General features: G+C 34.7%; 2 protein-coding genes across 10 annotated transcripts; one reads left to right on the plus strand and one right to left on the minus strand.

The window, feature by feature from the left end:
* Positions 1 to 148: 148 nt before the first annotated feature.
* LOC123322747 (clustered mitochondria protein homolog) lies at positions 149 to 9,098 on the minus strand. Its single transcript, XM_044910752.1, has 20 exons — positions 8,789 to 9,098; positions 7,500 to 7,577; positions 7,298 to 7,437; positions 6,921 to 7,236; positions 6,544 to 6,674; positions 6,299 to 6,435; positions 6,013 to 6,242; positions 5,513 to 5,844; positions 4,910 to 5,122; positions 4,643 to 4,817; positions 4,207 to 4,566; positions 3,759 to 3,964; positions 3,496 to 3,702; positions 3,310 to 3,408; positions 2,877 to 3,252; positions 2,554 to 2,795; positions 1,783 to 1,908; positions 1,509 to 1,724; positions 1,218 to 1,426; positions 149 to 1,149 (listed from the first exon to the last, which is right to left on the minus strand). Exons 1-20 carry the CDS (start codon positions 8,862 to 8,864, stop codon positions 1,041 to 1,043), a joined length of 3,978 nt encoding a protein of 1,325 aa, XP_044766687.1. The 5' UTR covers positions 8,865 to 9,098; the 3' UTR covers positions 149 to 1,040.
* Positions 9,099 to 10,169: 1,071 nt separating this feature from the next.
* On the plus strand, positions 10,170 to 25,552 carry LOC123322748 (palmitoyltransferase ZDHHC8B). 9 transcript variants are annotated; one of them, XR_006539213.1, is made up of 11 exons: positions 10,170 to 10,502; positions 10,573 to 10,691; positions 10,976 to 11,133; positions 13,610 to 13,782; positions 13,994 to 14,188; positions 14,618 to 14,762; positions 16,512 to 16,861; positions 19,751 to 20,089; positions 21,283 to 21,445; positions 23,303 to 23,393; positions 23,463 to 25,552. XR_006539213.1 is itself a non-coding variant. In XM_044910758.1 (10 exons), the coding sequence occupies exons 1-10, from the start codon at positions 10,411 to 10,413 to the stop codon at positions 23,336 to 23,338; spliced, it is 1,770 nt and encodes a 589-aa protein (XP_044766693.1). In that variant the 5' UTR covers positions 10,170 to 10,410; the 3' UTR covers positions 23,339 to 25,552. The 9 variants fall into 9 exon arrangements, 6 of the variants coding, with proteins under 6 accessions (XP_044766693.1, XP_044766688.1, XP_044766690.1 ...); XR_006539214.1 differs by having other exon boundaries at positions 24,611 to 25,552; XR_006539212.1 differs by having other exon boundaries at positions 10,172 to 10,502; positions 22,741 to 23,393; positions 24,611 to 25,552.
* Positions 25,553 to 26,257: the final 705 nt, after the last annotated feature.

Raw genomic sequence — 26,257 nt, forward strand, 5'->3', positions numbered from 1 at the left:
ATTATTGCGAGTCAGTACCTTCTGATTCGAATACAGAACAACCACTGAGCCACTATGAGCCGCACCTATTGACCCGATTTAATATGTAATTATTTTCATCAAGTCAATATTTGATCAGAAAATTTATTGGGGAATAGCAAAAACTAAGTTGAAGGTAATCAGTTTTATTTAATAACAAAATCCAGATTACAAAATAATAGAAAACATGGTCACATTCAATAATCAAGACATTCGAAAATTTTTAAATAGTTCAGCAACGCACACCAAATGAACTGAAAACATTGCGATACTTGAAAAATTTCCATTGAATATGCTACGAACATCTTTGGCATTGAAGTTCATACGAGATGGTTTCATCCAATATTTCATTGCACTACAAGAAAAGAGACTAGACTCCTTTATCATTAGCAGAATTTGCAAAAACGAAAAATAGAGATCATTACTTGAAAAAAAATGGATATCAGCTATATCCATTACAGGTAAATTATTATTCGAAACAATTTCCAGTTTTTCAATCAACTCTATTCAATTATAATTTGAGAGCATATGTTGAAAAATGGAGTATTTATTTCTATTAATATTTGTCGAAATATGTAGATATGAAAAAATTTTCATCTAGTCCTCTATAACTCATTAATTCTGCTTAAAATACCTCAAAGGAAAATTACGAATTTGGTGCATTCCAACCTACAATAACGAAGTGATGCCTTGTTTTCTCCAAAATTTATGGGCACAAAGATTTCAAATTGAGTTAATTCACAATATACAGATTAGCAGTAGTGTATAAAAGTTACACTGAAAAAATGAAAATTCGTCAGACAAGAAAATGGAAAACAGTTATCAACAATTCAGTGTTGTTTATCAAAAAAAATATACCCTAAAAACAACAATGATAACAATGTTAAGTATAACAAAAATCATGTCTTACTTTGGAGATTTATCGCAATAGATGCACGCTGCCAAAAATTCCGAGAGCGAATTCTACTATATGAAACTAAATAACTGTTCTAGCATGAATAATGATTCAAAAATTATCACATCTAACGGCTTTCAACTGCTGCTAATTTTGACTGCGGTTGATTTTCAGACTCTTCCTCAATCAATTGCCTTTTTTCTATTTCTGCCTTGAAATGCTCAATGTCTTCATGGCTGGAAAAATATTTTCATAGTTATTGCCTACTCTTCAACGTATCTCATCATTTAGAAATGTTACCGACCTTATTTGGACGAATAAAATGCCATTGATCACGTTCAACATATCCAAAACTGATCCCATTGAAGGGGGTTGGATTTGGATAGGTGGTAAGGACGATCCATTTTTACCCGTACAAATCTCGTTCATTTTCTTCTGAAGCACTACTGCTTGCTGCGTGAGATGTTTCAAGCACTCTGAAGATTCCTTAGTTTTTTCATGATTCTCGCCCAACTAAAAGATATTTTTTTTAGATGTTTTTCCCGTAGATTAAATTAATAGCTGAATGATTAATTGACAAAATGAAATAACTCACTTGTTGTTTATAGATTGTATAAGCTTCCTTCTCATTATTGAGAGCAGATCTGAAATTACCCATGCAACTTTGCGTTCTGGCTACTAAATGATAGTTAACTGCAACTTTCATTGACTTAGCTCCATAGTATTTGATATTGAGTAATAAGGCCTTTTCTAAGAAACGTAAAGATAGTTCGTATTCTCCTACTGCATGAAGTATCAAGCTTATATTGCTCTGAAAATATTTAGAGTGAATCAAGTGAAAAATTGAGAATTTTTAATATTTCGCTTACATCTAACAAGGCCACTTCTGGATGATTTTCCCCACATACTAATATAGCCAGATATCTGGCTCTGTATAAAAGTTTTAGGGCAGTAGAAATTTGACTGTTTGCGAAACAGTACAAGGCAAGATGGGCCTGTAAAAAATAACAAGTTCATCAATTGTTCACATGAAATTTATGATGAAAATTTGTAGTATATAGAAATTATTGGCTTTTTCATCATTTTGACATTTTTTTTCCAAATGAATATAAACAACTATAGGTTAATAACAAGATTAAGGTAGATTAACTGTCATAGTGGATCTACTTATAATACATTGGCTTCGACGAGCGTTGGATGATGGATGCCCACAAATTCGTTTGGCCGTTTTTCTGATCTCCAACCTCCAACAAAATCAATAGGCTCTGGAACACCGTGGATACAAGTGATACTGTCGAAAATTGAACTCGATAGCGTCAAAATTGCGACTTTACGAGTTCACAACAAAGAGTTACACACACACACACGCAGGCGGTCAGACAGAATTTTTTTATGGATTCTTTGGTCCTTTGAGACGGAATTCGTGATAATTTTTTTCTCAAAAAATATTTTTTTTCATCTATGGGGGCGTATAAAAGCGCCTTTAAGCAGCACTAGAGGTGGTACTTGTTAACAACAGATTCTGTGAAGGTGGTGAATGCCAGTTGAAACATTGAAGATTTCTGTTTAATGTTGAAATGATGCAAATAGTCCAATAAATCAGTTCAATTCAATAATTATGAGATTTCTAAACAACTTACGTATTCCGTAATAGTATAAGGATGGTCAATACCATTAACCCTTTCAGACATAAGAACTGCTTTCTGCTGATAAGCCATCGCTTCCGTATGTTCACCCATTATGTAATTCAGTCTTGCGATCATTCTCAAACATTGAGCTATTTCTGGATGCATGGCTCCATAAACGTTGTTGAGTAAATTTAGGGCTTCCATTATCAGTTCATAACCATCTTTCAAGTATCCTTGTTGAATTTTACTCTGACCTGCATTGAAAAATAAATTTGGAAATTGTTTTTCCCTGATGTAACTGAATTTTGAGTTTTTCAAACAACCCAAATCATTACCTGTAGTATAAAAATTATAGGCATCTGTTGCTTTTGGATTTATGTGTTTAACAATTGGGAATATATTCTGTATATCCTCTTCGAAGAAAATGGGCTTATTTTTGGACTCGAAGTTATAATCCCTCAGCAGTATCTGCAAACCTGTCTTGATGCAAAAACCTCTCAATAACGAGATCTTTTGCAAGGAATACTGTTCCAAAACACTTTCGATATCAGAACAGGTCAAGTCGAAATCGTAGTAAGATTTCACTTCCTGCTTAATTTGGTTCCACAGACTTTTCGATGTGAAATTTGCCCATTCGGTGCTGTCATTACAGGAGAGGGGGTTGGATTTACCTCGACGCTTGTTACGCTTCTTGTTGTTACGACCATGAAACTAAAAGTGGGAGATGTCACATTAAAGTTCCATGTTTTTATGAGAATTCTGTTTTACCTCATCAACTCCTTGCAATGGGTTGGATACGAGTCCAGAATATAGGAAACAATTTAAGAAGTGAGCTATAGCAACAGACAAGTTCATCATCTCGCATCCCTGAAAAATATTCATTTTTGAGTAGTGTATTGGAGATATCTACAGTGATGGGATAAATATTTAACTTCAAGGAAAAAATGAGCTAACCTGTAAATATACTGTGAAGATGTGTTTAGCAGATCTGAGAATCAATTCTCCAACAGCTATACTGTACAAGTATTCCAGCTGTTTGACTTTACCCAAGAGGTTGGTAACTTTACCGAGATATCTAATATTTATCCCCCTAGTATGCATCGATTCGGATAACGTAGCACCGTCCATGGGGGCTGAAGAATGATCTAGGCAATCCCTGATCTGAAAACGATTTTCAATTAGGGCGCAATTTTCTTCACAAATTAGTGGTTGCTTACGAATGTTGGAATTTGTACAGTGAGTAAATATTCTGCCGCATCTTTGACCAACTGCCGCTGTTTGGAAATCGGAGGATCCAAACTGTCGGAATGTCGGATACCAGCGGAATAAATGTCTGGATTGAATCTTATGTCGAATTCTGTTTCTTTCAGGGAACCCACAGCCACAGCCGCTGTCTTAACGATATCCTTTGTACTTTCTTCCACTGCAACACAAATGATTAATTGAAAATTTTACAGTAGAATCTGAATTACAAAATTTTAACTAGGATAAGTTATTTAACCACTATACCTTCACCCATCTGGAGATGTGTTATATCGAAACACATGCAGTGTTTGAATAACTTATCCTAGGAGAAATCATCCATGTTAAAGAATTGAATGAAGGTTTCACATTGTAAAAAGTACAATTATGAGAAAATCTTATTGAAAAAAGTAAGTTACTCACACTCTAGCTTACTAGTTCCTGTGACACTCTCAACAATCTTTTTAGCCTCTTCCTCTTCTATCTGACCTTTCTTTAAAGCTTTAGTATTTTTTTCTTTGGTATCATCTTTTTTATTTTCATCGCTTTCATCTTTGTTATCTCCTTCCGCAGCCGATTCAATGGCTCTGTCCTTTTCCTGCTTCTCTTCCGCCTTTCTGAGATTCAACTGTTGCAGATGATAGGCAGCGAATTTTATGAACATCATGTAGCGAGAATCGATGAAACTTTCGAGTAATTCCTGGCGAAGACAACATAGCTTGTGCTTGTGTTCGATCGGGAAACCAAGAAGTTTAACTTCTTTTGAAAGTTCATCATTTTCCACTGAAGAAAAAAAAGTCAGCAATTTTTCAGAATGAATGAGGAAATGAATGCTGCAAGGTTACGAATCAATACTAACATTTGAGGAAATTGACATCAGGCGGAAAAGTCCTCAATAAATCTAAAATGTAGTGTCGTCCATCGTTGCCAATGATACCTTTGCACTCAACGCTTGAACATAACTCTACATTTTCACCCTTGTCATTCACGACATGATGCGGAAGAATTTTCAACTGTTGACCAGCTTTATTGAGCTACAAGTTTACATATATTCAAATACAGAAAACTACAATCGAACTATGCAGAAACTCCATCACCACTACATGTGAGAAAATTATCAACTTACCAAATCTAAATATTTGGGATGAGATAGGACTGTTTTACCAAAATCGATGGATCCATAAACCACAGATTGCTCTTGTTCTCTTTCTAAAATACCCGGAATAATGGATTGTGCAGTTACACGATATCCCCTGTAATCTATTACAACAGTTCCAAGTGTGTATAGTCCTGGTAAATCAACAGCACTGTACACCCTAACACCTTGCAAATCATTTCGCTGAAAATTAATATCAGATATGTATCACAGGGACGAACAGAGGGGGGTAGGGGTCAAGGGGGGCGAATGATGAAAGAAATTATTGAAAAGGTACTTTTGTTCAAAAAATGATGGCGAATCATTTTCCAGAATGTAATCCTCAACAGGATGTTCCATACTAAGGAAAATCACCTGATTTTATTTTTTTTTAATTTCAGGTTGAAAGTTTGTGTTTTTTATTGAATAAGTATAGGAAGGGACACAGTGAGATTTTATCCCTGGCCACAATTTTAGGTGGCCCTGATGAATCAATCAATGAAAGCATATAAAATTCGTCGGTTTCATCCATCAACAAAACCCCCACAAAAAGAAAACTACAATGTGAAAAGAGGAAAATTGCATTATGCTTACAGGTGCAACAAAAGCAGCCGCGTCTCCTCCCAAATCCTTATAATGATCTCTGACGTCAAACCCGAGAGAGAAGAAAATGTTATTCCATATGAACATTTGCATCTTGGCCTCTTCACCAGGGTTAATAGCCATGACGTTTCCGTCTATTACGGCCATTGCGCCTCTTGTAGCTGCTGCCACAAAATCACTGTGCACCTTGAAGATGGCCCTCTCACGTAGTAAACGTTCGGGGAGCGATTTACGAGGAAGTTCGCGGGTGGTTTGAAGTTCTTCGTTCCAATCGCGCGTTTGTCCGGGGATGTGCTCTTCATATCCAAGTTTGGATGAAAAAGCTGTACAAGGAGAAAGATAATTATTACAACTCTAAATGACATGACAGCAGTGCAGTTAAAAAAAAAATTTTGGCGAAACTTGAAGTTCTTGGAAAAACGTCGCTCTTGAATATGAAGTCCACATTTCAAAAATTCCAAACAATTCTAAGATTGAGTAGGTGCACTCACTGTCTTCAGCTCTGATTGCATCTACAGTGTGCTCCATGAGAGGTGCAGTCCACGCATAAAGTTGATACGGCGTTGCAACCCTCTCAAATGGATGCCTCTGACTACGTTTCTTCTGGAGCAATGAAAAGTTACGTTTAAATTGGGGAGATATTTGATTGAGAAGGTCTATGAGTGAATGGCACAAATGACTAGGGGAAGCAGGCTTAGGATTGAACTCCTCAGCAGTCGATCTGAAAAAATGATTGATTAATCCAATTATCAATTTTTTGTATTGTTCGATACTCACTGATTTATGTAAAATCCTCTTGAACAAGCAGATATGTGGTAGTGTTTATCCTCCAAGGTAACCACATAGAGATACATCAAATCTCCATGAATTTTTCTGTTACCTGGGGGAGGATTCCAGGCAGATGTAGTTAAAATCTGAAATGAATCGAATTATAATTCAAACAATCAAAAACTGAGGGGAAATAATTCCATAAGTGAGAAGAATTCTTTTCTTCTTATATACTATGCTTTTCTTCTAAATACCTTCACACATTGTGGAGATTTTTGATCTTTAAGATGGGGCTGCAGAGGAGTTAGAGGTCTTTCTTTGCTATCAGGCATGATGTAATCTGGGGGAGTACAATCAACACTCTCTGGACGAACTCTTTTTTTTTCTGAAACAACCAAAATGCTTGCTAAAATATGTTAACAGGACTTAGAATGAGCCCCTTCACAATTAAACCACAAATGAAAAAAAAAACAATAATCTATCAAGAAGTCTATTAAAACAGTGTCGGAGCAATGAAGATTTCAAACGATTGGAAAGTTTGAAGACTAACTGTAATTTTATTTGTATTGAAGAAAAACAAATGGGTTGACGATATAGGGATATATTCACAATAAAGCTTGCAGGTATTTACCTAGAATATCCCCTTGTGTGACTGAATTCAAGAAGCTTAATGAGCAACATTCCACACCATTGTATGAATCGGCTGGTCCAAGACTTTTCAACAAATCTCTAATGTGTCTGACATGAATTCTAGCCTCACGCATAGTGTAGGGTTCTTCCACTACTTTAATTGTAGAGTTCTCTTTCAAACCATCTATATTCTTCAGTTCCGCAAAATTATCAAGTGTATTTCCATCTACTTGGAGTGAGAAACATGTACGATGACAGGTGTCTTCACGATCCATAAGAAGTTGATGAATTTCTTGCACCAACTCCATACTTGATACCTTAATGAGGAAGTATTCAGAATGGTATTTCATTAAATATTTTTTTGGTGAAAGTATGTACCTGAATGTCGAAAGGTTCAGCACCTGGGGCTACAATTTTCACAGTGAAGCCAATGTCTTGGATGAAAACATCTTCTTTGTTCTTATTGTCCTCACTTTCATCTTTTTCTTTCTCCTCTACATCTTTGGCTAACTTATTTTCTGAAAATTTTGGGTTCACAAATCTTTTGCGAAAAATACATCATAATATCTGTTTTTCTCACCTTGTTCATTTTCTACTGATTTATCATTATTCAATTTATCTTCGTTGTTGTTCTCCACATTATTTGTAACATCTTTTTCTGTAACAAAAGAAAAATGTACCTCCCTCTTAGACATACCCAATTTTATGAAATTATTTGGAAAATTAGAAATAATTCAATGAAAATGAAAACAACAATTCTTGTCAATTTTGAATTTGTCAAAAAATGTACATTGAAAAATTAATGAATGAGGATAGATTTCACAGATTAAAAACTTGAATAATAATAAAGGAAAACTTTTCTGAAGGAACATCCGCCATATAGTTTAGGAGAGTTGTATGAAAAATTGAGATAATTTCTTTTGAGATTTTCCTTGTGAATATATAAGTTACTTATTTCTTAGCTGTTATAAAGCCTAATAAAATTCTGTTCTATTCAAGCACATATACATGGGAATAATACATCTTATCTAATGGTTTCGACCGATTATTCATTTGCTTCGAATTTTTATTCTTATATCTTCAGTAAATATTCAACTATATGATGAAAAATGATTGTTTCAAATATTTTTTGATAATCAATGGAATTAAAATACAGTGCAAAATTCCATCTCACCAAATTCATATACGTAGATAATAATATGTAAACTTAAAAATCTAAATGTTTTCTTCAATAAAATAACGTTTTGAATCAAATAGTGTAAAGTATAACTCAAAATACTTATTTAAACTTTTAATTATTGAGGGTTGTTCAATTGTTATATGGGAATAGGTATAATATTATCATGAGAATTCCGAGTACCCAATAATTCTTTCATAAAAACAATCATTATGGATATGTAAATCCTCGCACATAAGGTATAATACATTATTGTTTTCAAAATCAATCAGTGTCTTCATGATTTTGAATCCTTCGAGCATTGTGAAGGACGAAAAAATCTATAACATGCTGTTGACGTACTTGCAATATTAATTTTAATTGTTTACTTCTCCGAAAAATATATAGCATTTCGAATTCGAATATTGGCCGCTCCATAAAAATATTGATCGATCGTCTCACTAAGGGACGATAAAAAATAATCAAATGAAATTTGCTATTTTACGACTCAACAATGATAAAGTCAATAAATTTTTAAAGCAATCCTTGCTCTATTCGTTTACAAGTGTATTTATGTAATTAAAAAAATAACAGTTCCTTCTTACGTAATATTAGGTTATAGGATAAATAATTTGAAATGTTACGGAAACAAAAGGAAGCTGTTAAAATATTTATAATTAGAGGTTATATATACTTCACAAAAAAAGTCCAACCTGAAGATGTAATTCCGTTTTCTTTGATATTCACACTTTTCTTAGCCGCATTATTTTCGGAAGAACCTTGAGCCATCGTAACCACTCCACTGAAGTTAATTTACTGAATTTATTCAGAATTTTCGGTAATTATCACTGAAGCTAGATGAATTTTCAAATTTTACCCCAACTTTTCACCTCCCGGGGGACAATAATTCAAAAAAGCACGTGCTTGAATCAAATAACTCAGTAAAAAGATAGAGCCCCCTTCTTACTTCCCCCACTACTTTACACTATTTCTTATTGGTTAGATCACTGTTGCTGGCAAGCGGCAAATGTAACAAACCATTATCAACTAATAAACAAATGGGCTGGTACTAAAATGATAAGAGGTTAACCATAATCAGGTTGAAATCGGTATCATCTTTGGGAATTCTGATTTCCCAAGTCTTGCATGAGTGATTAGTTATAAAGAGAGAAAAATAGAAGCGACATGGGCAATTCTGTTTGAAAATGTTTAAACCGAATAGGTACTCATCGCTCTTCTCGGATTCTTGATTTCCAGAAGAATATATTTAGAATTATCATACCACAACTAGGTTTTCCATTGTTTTTCATCTAATATTCGAGATAAAAGTTGTTTGAAACTTCAATATAACGTGCGTTTTGGGGGTTGTGAAGGAAACTATCGATTTTCATTTCCATTGGATTCATTCTTTGGCCAGGCCAGAGATAAAATCCTCTGGCCGAAGAGGCGGCGTTCATTTCAGCACAGAACACGAATATACATAAAAAAAAATAATTTTTTTTGTTTACATATCATTTTAGTTCTCAGAGATTTGGTTTCAACCCAACAGATATAGCTTGCTATATCTTCTTCGTTATTCGTTTCCTAACATTTCTCGTTAGGTACTACAGTGAAGAGAAAAAAGTTATACAAGGGGCATAAACTAACCCACATAATTATCATTAATAATTGGACTATTTAGAAGGCAAGATTATCAAAATGGTGGAATCGCCAGCACGTATAAAAAAATGAATGAAGTGTGGGTCAGGGTAAAATGCTGATTATCATTTTTGATTGATTAAACGGATACGGATGGTGAACCATATTTCAGAGCTCTAGCCTTTTCTGCCGGGAATGAAGGGTACCTTCCATACTGCCGGGAAAGAAATATTTTTCCTTGACGGAGGCTAATTGTGTCATGAAACTTTATGTAGGAAGATAATATACACAACTTTTTAATACTTAATTTTAGTTCAGTGTAAACGAGCGCTTTACCACTTTTTTGTTTACCCTCAGGGAGGAAGTTAATCTTGGGCCATATAGATAAAAAGATAATTTTTAGATAGTTCTATCGATGCGTAGTGCGAACGAGTAGATGATTTCAAAACTGACATATAAATAATCTGTGGTTTCGATTACTCCGTGATTGAGAGAGAAATCGGAGATTTGATTCTTTTGACAATTCCCAATATTTCAATTTCCAGTTTTCACAACATTTTCTCACGAATTTCAAGTCCACCTTGAACATTTGTGCCGGTCACCTCTCGATTTCTGCCACCATGCCTGTCTGTTCAACAATATTTTCGATTTGGGAATGAAATTGGAGCCATCATAATACAATAGGGAAAAGGGCACTATGCCAAAGTGCGATGTGAAAACCCGATATATACCGGCTACTTTTGCTTGGGCTTTACTTTTATCAGCAACTGGCTTATTCTTTTACTATCCGTAAGTGAAATCCAGTCACGTATTCCCCAGGGAACCACAAATTCAGATGCTCCTTGAACATTTGTTTTAGGGCAAGATATTACCTACCAGATTACCCATGGGTTCCTGTATATCAAGGAGTTCTTACATTCTTCGTTATTACCAATCTTTCCTTAGCCACATTTATGGATCCAGGAGTTATACCGAAAGGTGAAAATCTTATTGCTTCTGTTGTTGTATCAACCTTATAAATAAGTAAACAACAATCATTCACCTATTTTGAAAAATGAATTGGATGCACTGTATTTATGTCTCAAATTCACTAAAAATAATTCTTCAGGAATTCATCACAAAAAAGAAAATTATGTCACTACAATTATTCTGAAAATTTTCTTTAGAATTCATTTTTTTTTCTAATTGAAAGTCATTGCTATCCTTGCCTTATTCAAATATTGTTGGGAGTAAAATTAATTAAATTTTTTTTCCTTTTGTAGCTCCGCCAGATGAAGATAGAGAGGATGATTTTAGAGCTCCTTTATTTAAAAGTGTAGACATACATGGAATCACTGTTCGGATGAAATGGTGTGTGACATGTAAATTTTATCGACCACCAAGATGTTCTCATTGTAGTGTTTGTGATCATTGTATAGAGGTAAGTCTATGCTTTTGAAATATTCTTTTAATTAATCACTGAACTCATCCACATATTTTGATTAAAACTCTAAGATCTCTCCCTGCTTTATTTACACAAATACATTGCACATGAATGATCAGAGTTGAAGAAGAAGTGCCACAATGTGTTTCTCTGTGCACAAGAATAAAGCCTGTCTTCCTAAAAAGGAATTGTTTCTTAACAACTAATTTCTAAAGAATGGTTATGCATTGCATAGTACTTAATTTTCCTTTTGCACTTTTCACATACACCTTTGAGTTTACAAAATCTTATCATTGTCCCTTTTGTAAAATTCAAAAAAGCCTGTCTTCCTAAAAAGGAATTGTTTCTTAACAACTAATTTATAAAGAATGGTTATGCATTGCATAGTACCTCATTTTCCTTTTGCACTTTTCACATACACCTTTGAGTTTACAAAATCTTATCATTGTCTCTTTTGTAAAATTCAAACATACCAAGGCATGTTATATTTTCAAGATTCTGCATGCAAGGAGGATTTTTAGCTAGTAGCATCTAGTCTATTACACAGACAAAGAGAAATTGATTTATCTCACTTTTATGGGGTTTATTTATACTGTAACAATAAGTTTTGATTGAGCGGAACAATAACATTGTGAATTGAATGAAATTATTACAAAGATTTTCTAGGAATATATTAATTTGTTGTTTTCTGTTATTGTATGTTTTTACAAAAAAAAAACGCGATAATTGTGTTTCGTATGTGATTGTCATACAATACATTGTGAAGAGCTGCTTTAATTTATTGATCATGCCCAAAGTGAGAAGACAAGAAAATTTTGAACAGCTTATGAAGTTTGGGGGCGAATAGTGGGCTTATGCGAGGCTGTTTGGCCTATAGAGAAATAGTCACAAGTATGCACAGAAGTGTAAATAGGGTAGTGGGTTGTGGTCGGGAATGGAATCAAGAAGGCAGTACACAAAGAGCTAGAGCTACAGAAGAATGACCCCACTTTAAGGTCGCCGCGTAAGACATCGTGGGTTCTTACATTATTAGTTTTCCCATTTTTCCACCTTGAGGTCGAAATTTTTCATAAGATAAATTGTTTTTTTATACTCGATTACAGTTTCCTGTCCTGGTTTCTGGGCTGGATTCGAAAAGTACTTAATGGAAAATGAGTAATCATAGGAAAAAGAACACGATAAAGAGATCAGTCCTGGCGCGGAAGTTATACTTTTCCTTCAATTTTTTCTACTTTCGCCGATGACTCTTGGGAAATTTCTTATTATGATAAAATATGGGAATGGCTTTCATACACTAATAACACATATTTATAATTCCTGAAGTATTCTAATCGCCAGAAATTTCAATGGGTTCTGTTTGTAGATTAAACAGTATCAATAATTCCTTATGCATACGTACATATTTATCTATGTGTAAATTCACTAAATATTTGCTTAATAATTCATGATTTATGTGTAATATTCTTCCTTCCCGTACTACAAAATTAATAATAATGGATTGTTAATTTGTATTCAATAATGCAGCAGACATGATTAGAATAGGAGAATTCGAATGTTTAATACTTATCTATTTCCTTTAGTAGATTCCTAGTATAAGTTTATCAGAATGAACTTGTCAATATGCATCATGATTGTTATCCATAATTATTAACTGGGTGTTCAACTGAAAGCTTTTCTTGCTTTGTATTACATCCGCAGCCTGATTGGTATTCATCATTTGATATAATAATTGATTAATTCAGCAAAAACCAATCAAATTTTATAATTGCCGAAAATGAACCTTTGGAATCGAGCACGTAAAAGATATAACCCACTAAAATATTTTGTGACGAATTCCGCATCTTCAGTACGTACTCCGTCGTCTAGGCTCCTTTTGGATCCTTGAAATTTGTAACAAAAATCAATTTACATCCGGCAACCATCCTCACAGCTCTTGACAATATAATCGAACTATATTGGGAGTTGAAACAAATGTTAGCTCCGAAAGATTATGTGCTGTAAAATTCTCTTGGAATAACTGCTTTTAAATATATTGATTCACGTAAACATTCACCAAGGAAGTTTTAATTACTATAAAAAGAAATATTTTAACTTCCTAATGATCTGAAAAATTTAACTGTAAGTAAGAAAGTACATATTGAATGGGGACCAACGGGCGTGTGAGATGAAAGGAATTTGACAAATTTTTATTATGTTTTATCAAATCTTGAAGCTTGACTCGTAGAACTCAACACTATTGTGTGGTTCTTTATTAATGGTCTTCACAACACAGAGAACTAAATACCGATTATAGAAAAAGATCACGAAGAATATCGAAGTTGTGGTGTAATAATAGGTTGTGTGGTCCTGAAAATCCAAACAGAATAGAATCAGTTCATACACCATATTGTAATCATCTGAAATATCGATGAACTTTAACAAAATATCTCAACCATTTTATTGTAATATAGAAAATAATACGCTCTTCTTTCAGACATTTGACCATCATTGTCCATGGGTAAACAATTGTATTGGAAGGAGGAACTACCGTTTCTTCTTTTTCTTCTTGATGTCACTGAGTTTGCATATGATAAGCATATTCAGCTTGAGTCTGATCTACATTTTACATTACACAAAAAGTTATTCGAATGTGGAACCAATTGTGGCGTATCCTTTTCTACATTGGTATTTTCGGGTGTTCAGAAATTCTATAGGAATGAGTTCAATGCCCCCGAAGATTCAGTTGGTAGATGAATATCATGTCGGCAGTAATCCTTTGAAACAGTTTGTTATTAGAGTTTCTGAACAACATGTGTTGTTGATTCTGATTCTGAATATGTATACATATCTGAGATATTGTTTCCTTAACAGTGAAAAGTATTGGTTTGATGGCGTTGATATCTATATTAGCCATTCCAATTTTCGGTTTAACTGGTTTTCACATGATGCTAGTATCGAGAGGTAGAACAACAAACGAACAAGTAACTGGAAAATTCAAAGTTGGGTATAATCCTTTCTCGAGAGGATGTTGGGACAACTGTTGCTATGCCCAATGTGGACCACAATTCCCAAGGTGAGTTCATTTTCTGTGTTTCATCAGAATCAAAACGCAGCAGTTACTCTAGACTAGACCATAGATAGAATTATTTTCATTACATTGTAATTAGGTCAGGTTACAAGAATGGAAGAGAAATAAATATACACATGTATATAAAGTATTTTTGGCAATATTTAATTCCATCAGGTGGTGGATTCTCTTGTTTAATCTCTTTCAGGCACTTCTCCTCTCTTCATGTTAGAGGAAGTCTGTTGTCATCCTTTTTAATTTACTGATTTTAAAGCTCATCATAATCACGACTTCCAAATCACAAGTGATTTATAAATGTTTGAGAGATCAGTGAATAATGGGTCATTATTAATGCTTCAAGAAACGGATAGATTATGATAACTTTCGTGGATAAAAGCTTTTTTCCTGTCCTGAGAAAAAATCTTTGATTTTCAGCTTGAAAAATCCGAAAAAATACACTGTCAAACCCAAACATTGCTCTCATGGTCCAATTTCAACGATAACGAACGATAGCCAAGTGAAGACATACATGGACAACAGCAATGGTGTACGTAACCTTAATTCACATGCTTATAATAAAGTAAGTATTCTAACTGAGCTAGCTGTAAAAGTGGCTATTCGGCTTGTTTGTTCTGTTCAGGTGATTAACATATTTTGTTCGCTATAATTCTTAATTTGTCCCAAGTTTAAGAGAAAAGGTCGGGTATATTATCCTTTTTTCTGCAAACACATCCATATCCTTATTTTCAAGTGATTTTCAAGTGTTTTCTTCTTTTGCGGTTCCGTATATCATTTTGAAACAGAAACGGAATTTTTTGTTTTGTTAAAATGTTCGCTCTTTTTCATTAATCTTCTTTCAATTGATTTGAATATTAAAAAGGGAACAACTTAGTCAAAATAAAATTAATTTGTACAATTAGAACCACTAACACCTAATAATTTTGTAATTTAGAATGGTTGAATGTTACAGTAGTTTCTTCACAATCTTTATTTAGTTTTTTCACCACTACTATTTCCTATTGAATTCATTGTAAATAATTTTTATGTGGTTACCTACTTCTGGTGTTTCACGAATTGTATTGGATAATGACACAGTGGACAAGCTGTATGGTTTGTAGTTTAGTGAAACTGTAGGTTAAAAAAAAATTTTACAAAATTTTGATGCCTGATAATTTGGCGATGAGTGAGCAAAATAGGATGAAATGTCATGCGCTTCAATTTGTTTTAAATATGAATTGAATAGTTTCAGATAGGTGCAGACTGTTAGATATGTTTGTTAGTATTATCTACTCCTAAATAATCTTATGTTCCTGCCGTTTCGTCCTCAATTATCGTTCGTTGTTAGCAGAGCTGGGCATTACTTGAGTAAATTGTACACAAATTATTACTTTAGTACCTGAAAAATTACAAGAAATTGCCTTTGAAGGTCAAACAGAGCAAAAATTGAAGCACAGAGTTCCTTCGGTTTTTAACATTTTGTATAAAAATCAGGTCAATATTTATTCAATTATGCAACTTTTCATGTGTAATTGAAAGGTCTGTCAAGCATCCTCTACGAGAGGTGGAGGTTTTTTAAATGGCAACTTTTTGTGCTAGAAATGGATAGACCTTTTGTTGCTTAGGATGATCTAGTCTCTAGTCATTGATGGTAGTGATTAATTTTTTAGGCATGATTTCGAGTTCACTTCAAAACCATCAATCACTCATAAAGTGTGTGTCGTTGACCTCAAAATACACAAAAAAAGTAAAAATTCGAATTCAAAAAGTTGAACCACCTCATCCGCATAATATAAGGAAGATTGAAAAAAAAACCTCAGCATTGCCAGTAACAGAAAATCTATCTATTAAACAACTTCTCCGATATAGTTCGATAGTCTAATTATCTGAAGTAGACATTTCTCACTACTCTCTATATAATAGGCTTCTTCATAGAGTGGTTCACAACAGTTGTGAACTGTACAGAGCAAGCGAAAATGGATTTTCGCTACCCTAAAATGGAATTGCGCTTGCTCTGTATAGTTCACAACCGTTGCGAACCACTCTACGGACAAACCTAAAATTTGTGAAAATACTACTGATTAATGCTACTCCTTGAAATGCTCTCGAGTACTTTGCCCAGCTCTGGTTCTGGATGCATTAGATTGGTATTGGTATTGTTGGTATTATTCCGAATTATAGGGGTAGCATATTCATCGCTTCTGCTGTTTGAAATATAGCAATGTAGAATTTGAGAGTTAGTCGTATTACGAATGCTGGCCTTGCCGTTGCTGTAGAAGACCTTGAGCTTTCACTCTCGAATCGATTCTTCTTCTAAACTTCCATCATAAAGACTTTCTTGCAGCTTTCTCCCGGAAGAGATGGTTGCGATCTCGAAATGGAACCGTCCGCGTCGCAGTCTCAAGATTGCGAACCGACGCCTCCCCTACAACGTCACGGTTCCAAGAACAATTTCTTCCTACCTCAGGGTGCTGTGCAAGATGGAGGTGGTGATTCGCCTCGTCATCCTAGACCAAATATACATTACCCAAGGAGCAGCCCTCACCCTAGGCCCCGTGGTCTTGATCCTTCAGTTCGGGGAACCACTCCGGATGGTCCGCAGAGACCTTCGCCCACGCTGCAGCAGAGGATAAAGGCTCAAGGTGTGCCTACTCCTTTGGCAATGTCTAGTCCAGTAAGAAGGTAAGTGTCTGATTTGTGGCTTGATCAATTGGAAATTGAGGGTATATTGATGTTCAGTACTTTGTGTTCGATTGGGTAAAGGGCTATAAACAAACATTGGTTTAATTCGTCGACGCATCGTTTCAGGTGATTTTTTTTTTCGTATTTCATTCAAAGCACCATGTACCTCTTCTTTGAGGTGTTTTATGATTATCCATCTGGGACAATTGTGAGAACAGCTCTGATGGGGGCACAATAGACCTTAAGGCCGTACTGAAATGTAACCTCCTTACCAAACTATAGCTATAATTATCTGGAACAACTTCACACGAATTAATACTAAAATTGATCGGAGGAATTTTCTTCAATACACTGTTTCATAATCCTTAAAGTAATTATTAATAAAGATGTACAGAAATTATACGGTGGACTCATTTCATGAAGCTGCAGGAAATATAGTTGAACTTTTGCATGAATCTGCGAAGTGTCTTGTCTGCCCCCTCATTCTTGCATTGTATCTTCAGAATATTAATTGATTTTATTAAATATCTATCATAACGAACCTTAGAAACCCATAATGATCAGTTTTAACAGATTATCCGTTGAAATTCTCTTTTCATTATGCTTTCCATGAGCAAAATCACAAAAATAATTTTCAATTATGCAAAATATTTGTGATATCAGGTATTTATTGAATATTGTGATAAATTAACATGACTCACTTTAACATATCACTTGGATAATGCACAGCATGATGCTTTTTGTTAATCCACACCTCTTATCGAACTATTTCATGACATTCATTTCCTCTGCCCTATAGGTGGACTTGAAGAGGAGCTTTTGCTTTTCATTTGCGTCACAAAATCAATGATTATTAAGTAAAGAAGATCGATACAACACGTTATTTAGATGAGTTTATAAAAAATGTTCGAAAATAACTTACAGGATAAAATGCCATGGTAGTTAGTTCTGGAACTTTAAACTTTTTGCGAAGAATGAATTATTCAAGGCTCGAACTAGAATTTTGGCATCCACGAATAAACCTCACTGAATTGCTGTAATTGACTTTATACTAAAAAAAATTGCCATCAAATCCTTATATATGTACCTGAAATTCAAATAAATGATTATTAGAAACTAGGAAAGCACGAAAATGTGAATTTAAAATAATAAAATCATCTGCTTGTGACCCCTTTCAATTATCGCGAAGGTTGGGATAGGAAGGTGAGCAATATCATCCCAACCAAAGTTCGTTTTGCCCTCTATTGTCCAAACCAAGCAGGCAAAACAACGACAAAATAGATTCAACAAATCCGTCACATTCTTTTGCATTTTCGTACCACCTCCAGTAGGTCTAGACTCCTGATCCTGTTTTATATTTGTATGCTACAAGTTGTTGGCACAGTTTGGAATCACAGGACTCTTCTGCAAAATTTTTATTTTGACAACGCTTTGGATGTGTTTTTCTCCATCTTCAGGCCTATTCAGTCTATATTATGGGAAATTTCTATTATTAAGAAAGCTTTGAAGACTATATGCCACACAAATTTATTACCAATGTTTAATTTTTAAACTTGATCTCACCCAAAACGTTCGAGTTATGCTTTAGCAACATTGGATTATGAGGAGAAAAGATAAATCCACAAGCTGCTAGCAATAAACTTTGATCGTTTTCTTGGTGAAAACGCCACATGGTGGAAAATCTGATTAGCAACAACTGAACGTCTTCTCATGGTATGGACAGTTTGTCCCAATGTTATCTTCTCTTACCTACTCCATTCTTGTCGCAATTCTGTCGTGTTTTTATCACTTATTCGCGTTAACTTTTTGTCTGCTTGGTCTGGACTCGGCATTACAAACAATGTTTATAAAGATGAAGAAGAAGAAGTTGCTTTGGTATCGAATTTGCTTCGGAAAATGAAAATGAACTGTAGAAAAAATTGAATCAGGAATTTAATCCTGATTATTTTAGCTACGGCTTTATAGTACTATCCCGTTCTTGTTTAACTGGTTGTGATTTGACTATGTATTACTTGCTGATTTGAACATTATATGATATATGGTTGTGAAGTTGTTAATCAAACAACAAAAAACTCAATGAATCTCAACGGCGTCTATATATATGTCCCGAAATTAAGTTGATAAATTCAAAGGGTATATCCTCCGTCCAAAATAGTTATTGAAGTTTAAGTAAAATCTATATCATAACGTACTGTCAGGTCACACTGTGGCCCTGGATTCGCACAGCCAATGTGCTGCTGACATGGGAATGCCGAAATGCCATTGAGCAACTGGTCAGAGGCAATATGTTGACTCTCCCATGCGGAAAGGGTAACGAGGTTTACACCTGATGAACCCGAACCTTTTTGTGGGCTTGGGAAAGACCGATGTTACGCAGTTGTCCAACAATGGGAGGTAAACAGTGAAACGATTCTCTGGAGCAACGCTTCTGGACATTCACAGACAAAGAGATTCGTGGTGTCTTCTTCGACTGGTACCAAAAAGCACCTGAAGTTGCCAAGAGCTGAGATTCGGGTAATGGTGGAACTGTTATTTGTACACTGTGAAAGTCAGCAGATTATAAATGCAGGCTCTGTAGATCGGAAACAGAAACAGATGAACGAACAGGCAAACATACCATAAATATGGGGAAGCCAGTCCTGAATCCTCACGTGGTAATACCAAAGGCTCCTGAGGACACTGTCGGATTTGTCAAAAGTGGATACGGACGAAAAATATTTGCCTTTCAAGATAAAGTTTTCAACTTAATGTCGGGACACGCTCTATATAAACGTTTCAGTTGACATCTATATTTCAGTGCATGAAGTCGACGACGACGTTTGAATATTGATTTTGTGTCGCACTGTATGTATCGCTAGTTATGCCAGTCAAAACGCTTCGCTTCCACAGGTCGAATCCGAGCACCCCCACCCAGCCTAGAAGGCCAGATTTTATTGGTATAGCGGCCAATCATCACCAGCCGCCGCAATACTACGACTATCAACAGTCCCAAAACACGCATCACGCACACAGGCCAATTATGGCCGGAAGCCAGAACTACGGAAGCCCTCAGCGTAGGTTTATGTCTGAGGGCGAACTGGTAAGACAGGAGGCGCAGCTGTCTTATCCCAGGTCGAACAACACGGTGGACAACATCAGGGAATTGGCGAATTCCCCTCAGAGGGGAGTGTATATGTGGAAAGATACATCCCCGGGTTATCCGCCCCCCCAACACACTGAATTCTATAGGTAGGGTCAAGTAGTAATCTGAAGTTGTAGATTTGGTGTGTGCACTTGCGAACGATTGGGTTATATCTGGCATTCTACTCCCTACTGCCAAAAGATAAGTGATTGCTGATTCAGTTTGCTGTAAGATTGGTTTTGAAGCGAGTGGGTTTATTTTTCTAAATTGATTGATAGTACACTCTAGATAGTGAGTGCAAAAATTTGAATTTGCTTTTTCTCCTTTGAGTTTGTACATGTCATGTTTCAAGGCAGCCACAGGCATATGTACGCAAGTATATCCTCACTAGTTTCAACCGTCAATTCACCTGCGCATCTCAGGTTTTCGGATTCCGGTTCTGCACTTGCGCAAGTCTACTTGAGAAAGTGTCAAGCATTAATCATCATAGATCTCGTAGTACAACGCAACTGCCTTCTAAATCTACAATCTTAGATGTGAAAAGACTCTTGCATTGATTGGAATCTTGTAACATATAAATCAGATTTGAAACACTTCTGGTCTTTTCCTTGCGTAAAAATCAAACTTTTATACTCAGGGCCTCAAGGGTCACTAAACGGGTCATATTTATGTAACTATATAAGGACCTTTTTTGTCTCAAACATTTAAATTTTTAGAATATTAGCAATAATATTTTCCAAAATATCTCCCGGATTTTTCTCAAAAAGTTTTAGCGAAGTGTCAAAACCGAAGATTGACATAAAAATTTGTGTGATTCTTCATTATGATTCGTTGGACTACAAGCATGAATTACAATCATAGCCCTTAACCCTTATGTGTATATGTGTGTAATATGTGGATTGAAATATATCATCATTTGATGATTCAAACTTTGAATGGGTTATGTGGTTTCGAGGTTTTCTGAAATCATTGAAGAAGATAATGAAGTAGGTATTAATTGCAAACTGCTCTGATTGAATTCCTGAATATTTTTATGTGGCCTTTTTTCTTCTCAGCAATTATTGACCATTTCAAAGGTAAGGGATAAATTTGAGTCTTTTCTTGCGATTATGCATACATTTTGCACAAGCTTGTCATTTACACCCAATCATAATACATTATGCTCATTAAAAGATCCATTTGGTTAGGTGCGGGAATCTGTTCATTTGTCCTTTATGTATGTGTATAGTGTGTATTAAAATAGTGTGTATTGAACGTTAAGGAAAATTTGCTCTCGATTTCACATCGGTTGAAATTTCAGGTCGAATCCTACTAGTCCAACACAACAAGTGTACACAACTGCTCCAACCCGAGCTTATCATCCAGCATCAAGAGGTGGAGTACCCGTATATCCTCCAGCTAGTCCGCAAATTCATCGAAAAATGCAACAGATGGGGAATGTCCCCTCCGCTGTTCAGCAGCAGGTGAGATATTTTATATACGGAGTGTTGTATTTAAATGGCTGACGACTTGCATCCCAATCTCCTGAAGGTTGTATATGGAAATAGAAAGGGTTCTTTTGTATACATTTTTTTCGACAGCACCCACCCTGTAAAGAAGCAGCCCCTAGAAGGTGTTGGCGGTATTGAAAATTTGAGTAATATACCAGAATTAAATTATACTTTTTAATAAAATTACATGTTTTCTCCGAAACCGAATACGAAATAGTTATTTCTGGACGAAAAACTGTCTATTGTAGTCGAGCCTGTAGATTGATAGCCGAGGCTAGCAAGCAGGCGGGGGGATAATCGACAGTTTTTTACCCAGTGGCATATTACATTTTTTTGTCGTCCTCTTTATACCTTTATGAGAGTAAGTACTCACCTGTTTGCTGGCCTCGGCTACGACGCCGTGGTTGCCAATTTCCTGATATATTGTAGATATTAGAATATCAGGGTTACCTACCATTTCATGGTCAACCGAGTGCTAAAATAAAAGTGAATGGAGTATACTACAGCAAATGACAGTTATTATCACAGGCACTCATGTTTTTATTAAATCGCGGATTCACAAAAATAACCCATAATATAATCACAAAAACCGTTTCAGTCTAACTGTGTGTTTGTGTTTAATCTTTTGTTGACAAGCTACTTGTTGCAATTTTGGAAGGATTATGCGGATCCATGGGGTTAAGATTGATTTTGGTGAAAATCGGAGAACGGTCTTTGAGTTATTCAAAAAAACTGTTGTGGACATGCTGCAGTTTGCCATTTTGATTTTTGCAGGTTGGTTTCCCTTGACCGAAATATTTTGATTTTGGCCGACTCGATTCAACGTTTTTCGTAATTACCGGAATTTCGGATCCGATTAAAGAGATTTTCGGATGAAATTTCATTTCAGACCAAGAAAGATGTTGTTTTGGAAAAAAACGCGATGCAGCCACATCCTCTATAAGAGCGGTAATTTTTAAGTTTAAATTCTACTAACAACTCGGTATTTCTTTAGTAAATTTCTTCATTTTAAAAGGTGGTCAGATAAAATGCTTTTATTCATTTAAAAAATAACAAATATGTATACGGTGCTTCAGCTGGTGTCAATTTTTGTGACTAGAGCTGGTAGTTCTTGGTTGTTTGTTTACATAGAGTATCGTGATTCTTGGTGTTTCAGTAAGAGTTTTCATGAACTCGTGAAGCGCCGTGCCTCTGGGTCGAACCCAGTGTATTAAATCTACCGATCCACTTCGAAGGTAGATCTACTTTTAATCTTGTTCGTATTGCAGCAAGACAACCGTCGTAGACCCATATCATTCGTCCGCGCCCTCGAGATGACAGATGGCGTTGAACTCTCCCAATCCGGAGGCCAATGCTCCGCCCACCTACCCTCTCAACGGCCGTCTACGCCGGAACGTACTAGCGTCTACGACATGAACTATGAAATCTCTGTATAGGACAGGTGCCGGCACTCACACCGATGTGATTGAGTGCGTTTAAAAAGTTCCTCTGCATCAGAGGACAGAACCAGTGTGCCCCGAAGCTGTGAACTCATCTTCCCCTATTGTAAAGATGAATAAAAAAAGCCTGACCCCCCTCCTCGAAAGTTGTCTTTCACATGTCCCTCTATGTGCGTAGGTGATAAATAGGTTGGTGTCTGAGTTGATAAGAGAAATTTTGAAATGGGCTCGTTTTCGATGAAATGGTATAAAAAATTATGGCATTTTGATCGATCAATCCCAAGTTTTTACCCCAGCCTTCAGTTCGGACTAGTGGATATGTGAAATTGCATTTATTTGTTACATCATAACTCTGATACTATCACTAAAGCTTTTTCAAATAATTTTACAGAATGTTGATATCGAGTTGGTGGTTTTTCCAAATTAATGGGGATATTTTGCAGCAAATTGTCTCTTTAGCGATCCTGGAATTTATTTCAAACGTGAGTTACAACTTCCCTAAAAACCTTTGAAATTAATTTATCATTTATTCTTAACCTGTTTCTTTGTAGGTCGCAAAACTGTACAGCAACGAGTTTTTTTATTTATTATTAAAAGTTATAATTCTCATTTTGATCTTTATCTATTATCATAATAAGTTTTGTCAGATGAACAAATTTTGGTTAATATATGACCATTTTTTTAGTATGAAATAAGATCATAAATTAACACTGATATTCGTAGAAGAACAGATAGAAATAGATGATTCTATTTATTGATCTATCTGTTCTCTTTTGGCAGTTTGAATTTTTTACTCTTTCAATTCCTTAGATTCACCTCTGTTTTGCGACTTCTTTCATGACAAAAAGTCAGAACGGCTGTGTAAGGATCGGTGAAGGAATGCGATGAAATCAGATCCGATGAATCGGTTCTTAATTTTTTTGAAACGTACTAAGTGTAGTATCAGTGTGGTTGATAAATTTGATTTAACACTATACTAAAAACTTTTTCAGTATTAATAGGGTGATAATAATTATAATAACAATAACAATAATTTCTTGGATACAATGAGACTGCAGGAATTTTAAACATTTTCCGTTTTATGAAGTTAAGTTACTGAACTTAAATTGAATATTCAATTATTTTTTTGGTACCGATGTGTGTTTTAAATATATTATTTTGTGGTATGAGTTTGATATTGATTATATTGAAGTTTTTATTGCTCAATAATAAACATTGCTGAAGTTCAAATATCAAGTTCAACACAACAAATTTTCTGATTGAACATTCATTTATTTGGAATGAGCAAATTCGAAGTTGCTTAAAAAAATTACTATGCGAGGGGTTTAAATATTGCGATGAATTGAAATATACCGTTTCATTGAAGATACCTTTCATCTTTCTCACTTGGCCAATTTTTGCTCAGAACTAACTTAGACTGTTCTGATGACTGTAAATAAATCTTTATCAAATGAGCAAAAAGTTTACCCCATTATTATCGCATCGGATAGAGGAAATATTCTGTGTAACACTATCTCATCCGCTTCACCCAAAATCAGTTTTGAATTGCTACTTGTCCACTATTTGTAATCTTACTTTTTTTTCAATTGACTTCTCATTCTAATTTTTTTATATTATATTTCATTTGCTTCTCTCCTATTTGAGGAAATTAGGCTTAAGTGAAATATTTATTTCATATATTATTCATTTCGTCTTGCAGCATTCTCCTGGAACTATTGACATGGTTAGTGAAAGATTAGATCATAAATATTTATGAAATCCATATATATGTATTGAAATATTTTTATATTTATTACTTCTTCTTGAAGGTTATGATAGTTTCAGGTTAAAGTGTATTAGCTCCACATATCTTTTTTATTGAAAGGTTTTAGATGAGCTTACAATTATGTATGAGTTTTTTCTTCACAGCACTAAAGTCATTGTTCATCATAAATCTAGTCAGTGTAGATGTTTGAAATTTAAAATAAAAATAAAACTCCTTAAGACATCTATTCACAAGTTTATGGAACAATATTAATTCTATAAATTATAATAATCTATATTCATTTTATCATTTTGAACTCGTGTCTTCCATTCCTTCAAACAGTAATTTTGTTCCACTTTTATTGTAACTTAATGGTGTATCACTTCAATGTATTCAATTTTCACTAGAGAATTTATGCAAATAATATTTTAATTCTGTAAATATGTAAGTATATTCCTCTTTTTTATTTAGGGGTGCTCTTTGCTGATAGTGATAATATAAACAGTTGGAGAAATTACTGTCAAACCTATCGAAGATTTAGATATTATGGAGATTAAATATAATTCCTTATTTCGGAGAGGTTAATCAATCACAGAGTTGTTTTTGAACAATTGCAATGCGGATAATGTATTTTCGAATTGTTAATTTATTTTTATATGTGATGCCGAGCAGGGTAGTCATCATGATTTGTTTCAAACTTGACCTTACATAGTCGGCATTTTGTTTACAAAGGTTATGTTTTATGTATAATTGTTTCTTGTTGATTTTTGAACTATTCTTATTGATCAAATTTAATCATACTAACAATGTGGCTCAGGCATTTTATATAATAAATTTTTATTATGTGTATTATCCATAACTGAGTTGGTGTAAATATATTAATAATTTAGTATAAAATATCGTTTTCTTAACCTTGTCAACGAGCGCCCGCTTCTGCGGAGCTTGTAGGCTTACAATTGGAAAAAAATTATCACGAAATCCTTTAGAGGGCTTACATTCAGAATCCGTAAAAGAATTTCTGTCTGCATGCTTGATGAAATTAGTTCTGTTGGTGTTTTTTAAGGTTTTACCAAGGCAAAATCAATTAGCTTTCATAATGAGCTGTGCCAACCCTGAAAAAACAAAATTATCCTCAGAATAACTAGCTGAATCTGTGTCACTACACATCTGTGTATCTTTCAAACAGAGTTGTATTCAGTACCCAATTTTTCAAATTTCACAGGATACTTTTATTTTACAAAACGTTCAAATATTTTTTAGATATCGTTCAACTTAGTTTCAAGAGTTGGGCTTCTTTGAATTTTTGGTATTTTTATGGTACGTAATGGTCATAATGTGAAAACTGGAAAACGTAGGTGATATCTTGTGTGAAAAACTATATTCCGAAATTCATTTCATTCGATAAAACCGTTTGTGAGAGAACTGAAAATAAATTTTTTTATGGTTTCTCAACAGAATGTGTCTTAAACGGAGTGTATTCGGAAAAAATGGTAAATGAAAAAAGTGTTTCTTTTGACCTCAAGAATCTACTATTGAAATATTTGTGCGAGTCAAAGACTCACCCTGTATATACAGATCTAATTTTTGATAGAGGTACTCTAC

Source organism: Coccinella septempunctata, chromosome 1 (assembly GCF_907165205.1).
Source record: "Coccinella septempunctata chromosome 1, icCocSept1.1, whole genome shotgun sequence".
NCBI lineage: Eukaryota > Metazoa > Arthropoda > Insecta > Coleoptera > Coccinellidae > Coccinella > Coccinella septempunctata.

Bases quoted from the DNA above. Each gene is read 5' to 3' on its own strand.
- LOC123322747 (XM_044910752.1), bottom strand. From the start codon at position 8,864: ATGGCTCAAGGTTCTTCCGAAAATAATGCGGCTAAGAAAAGTGTGAAT. The intron at 3,703-3,758 runs GTAAGCAACCAC...AATCGTTTTCAG, and splicing joins CTGTACAAATTCCAACATTC to ATCAGGGATTGCCTAGATCA. The intron at 3,409-3,495 runs GTTAGCTCATTT...AATATTTTTCAG, and splicing joins TCTTCACAGTATATTTACAG to GGATGCGAGATGATGAACTT.
- LOC123322748 (XM_044910753.1), top strand. From the start codon at position 10,411: ATGCCAAAGTGCGATGTGAAAACCCGATATATACCGGCTACTTTTGCT. The intron at 10,503-10,572 runs GTAAGTGAAATC...CATTTGTTTTAG, and splicing joins GGCTTATTCTTTTACTATCC to GGCAAGATATTACCTACCAG. The intron at 14,189-14,617 runs GTGAGTTCATTT...TTTGATTTTCAG, and splicing joins TGTGGACCACAATTCCCAAG to CTTGAAAAATCCGAAAAAAT.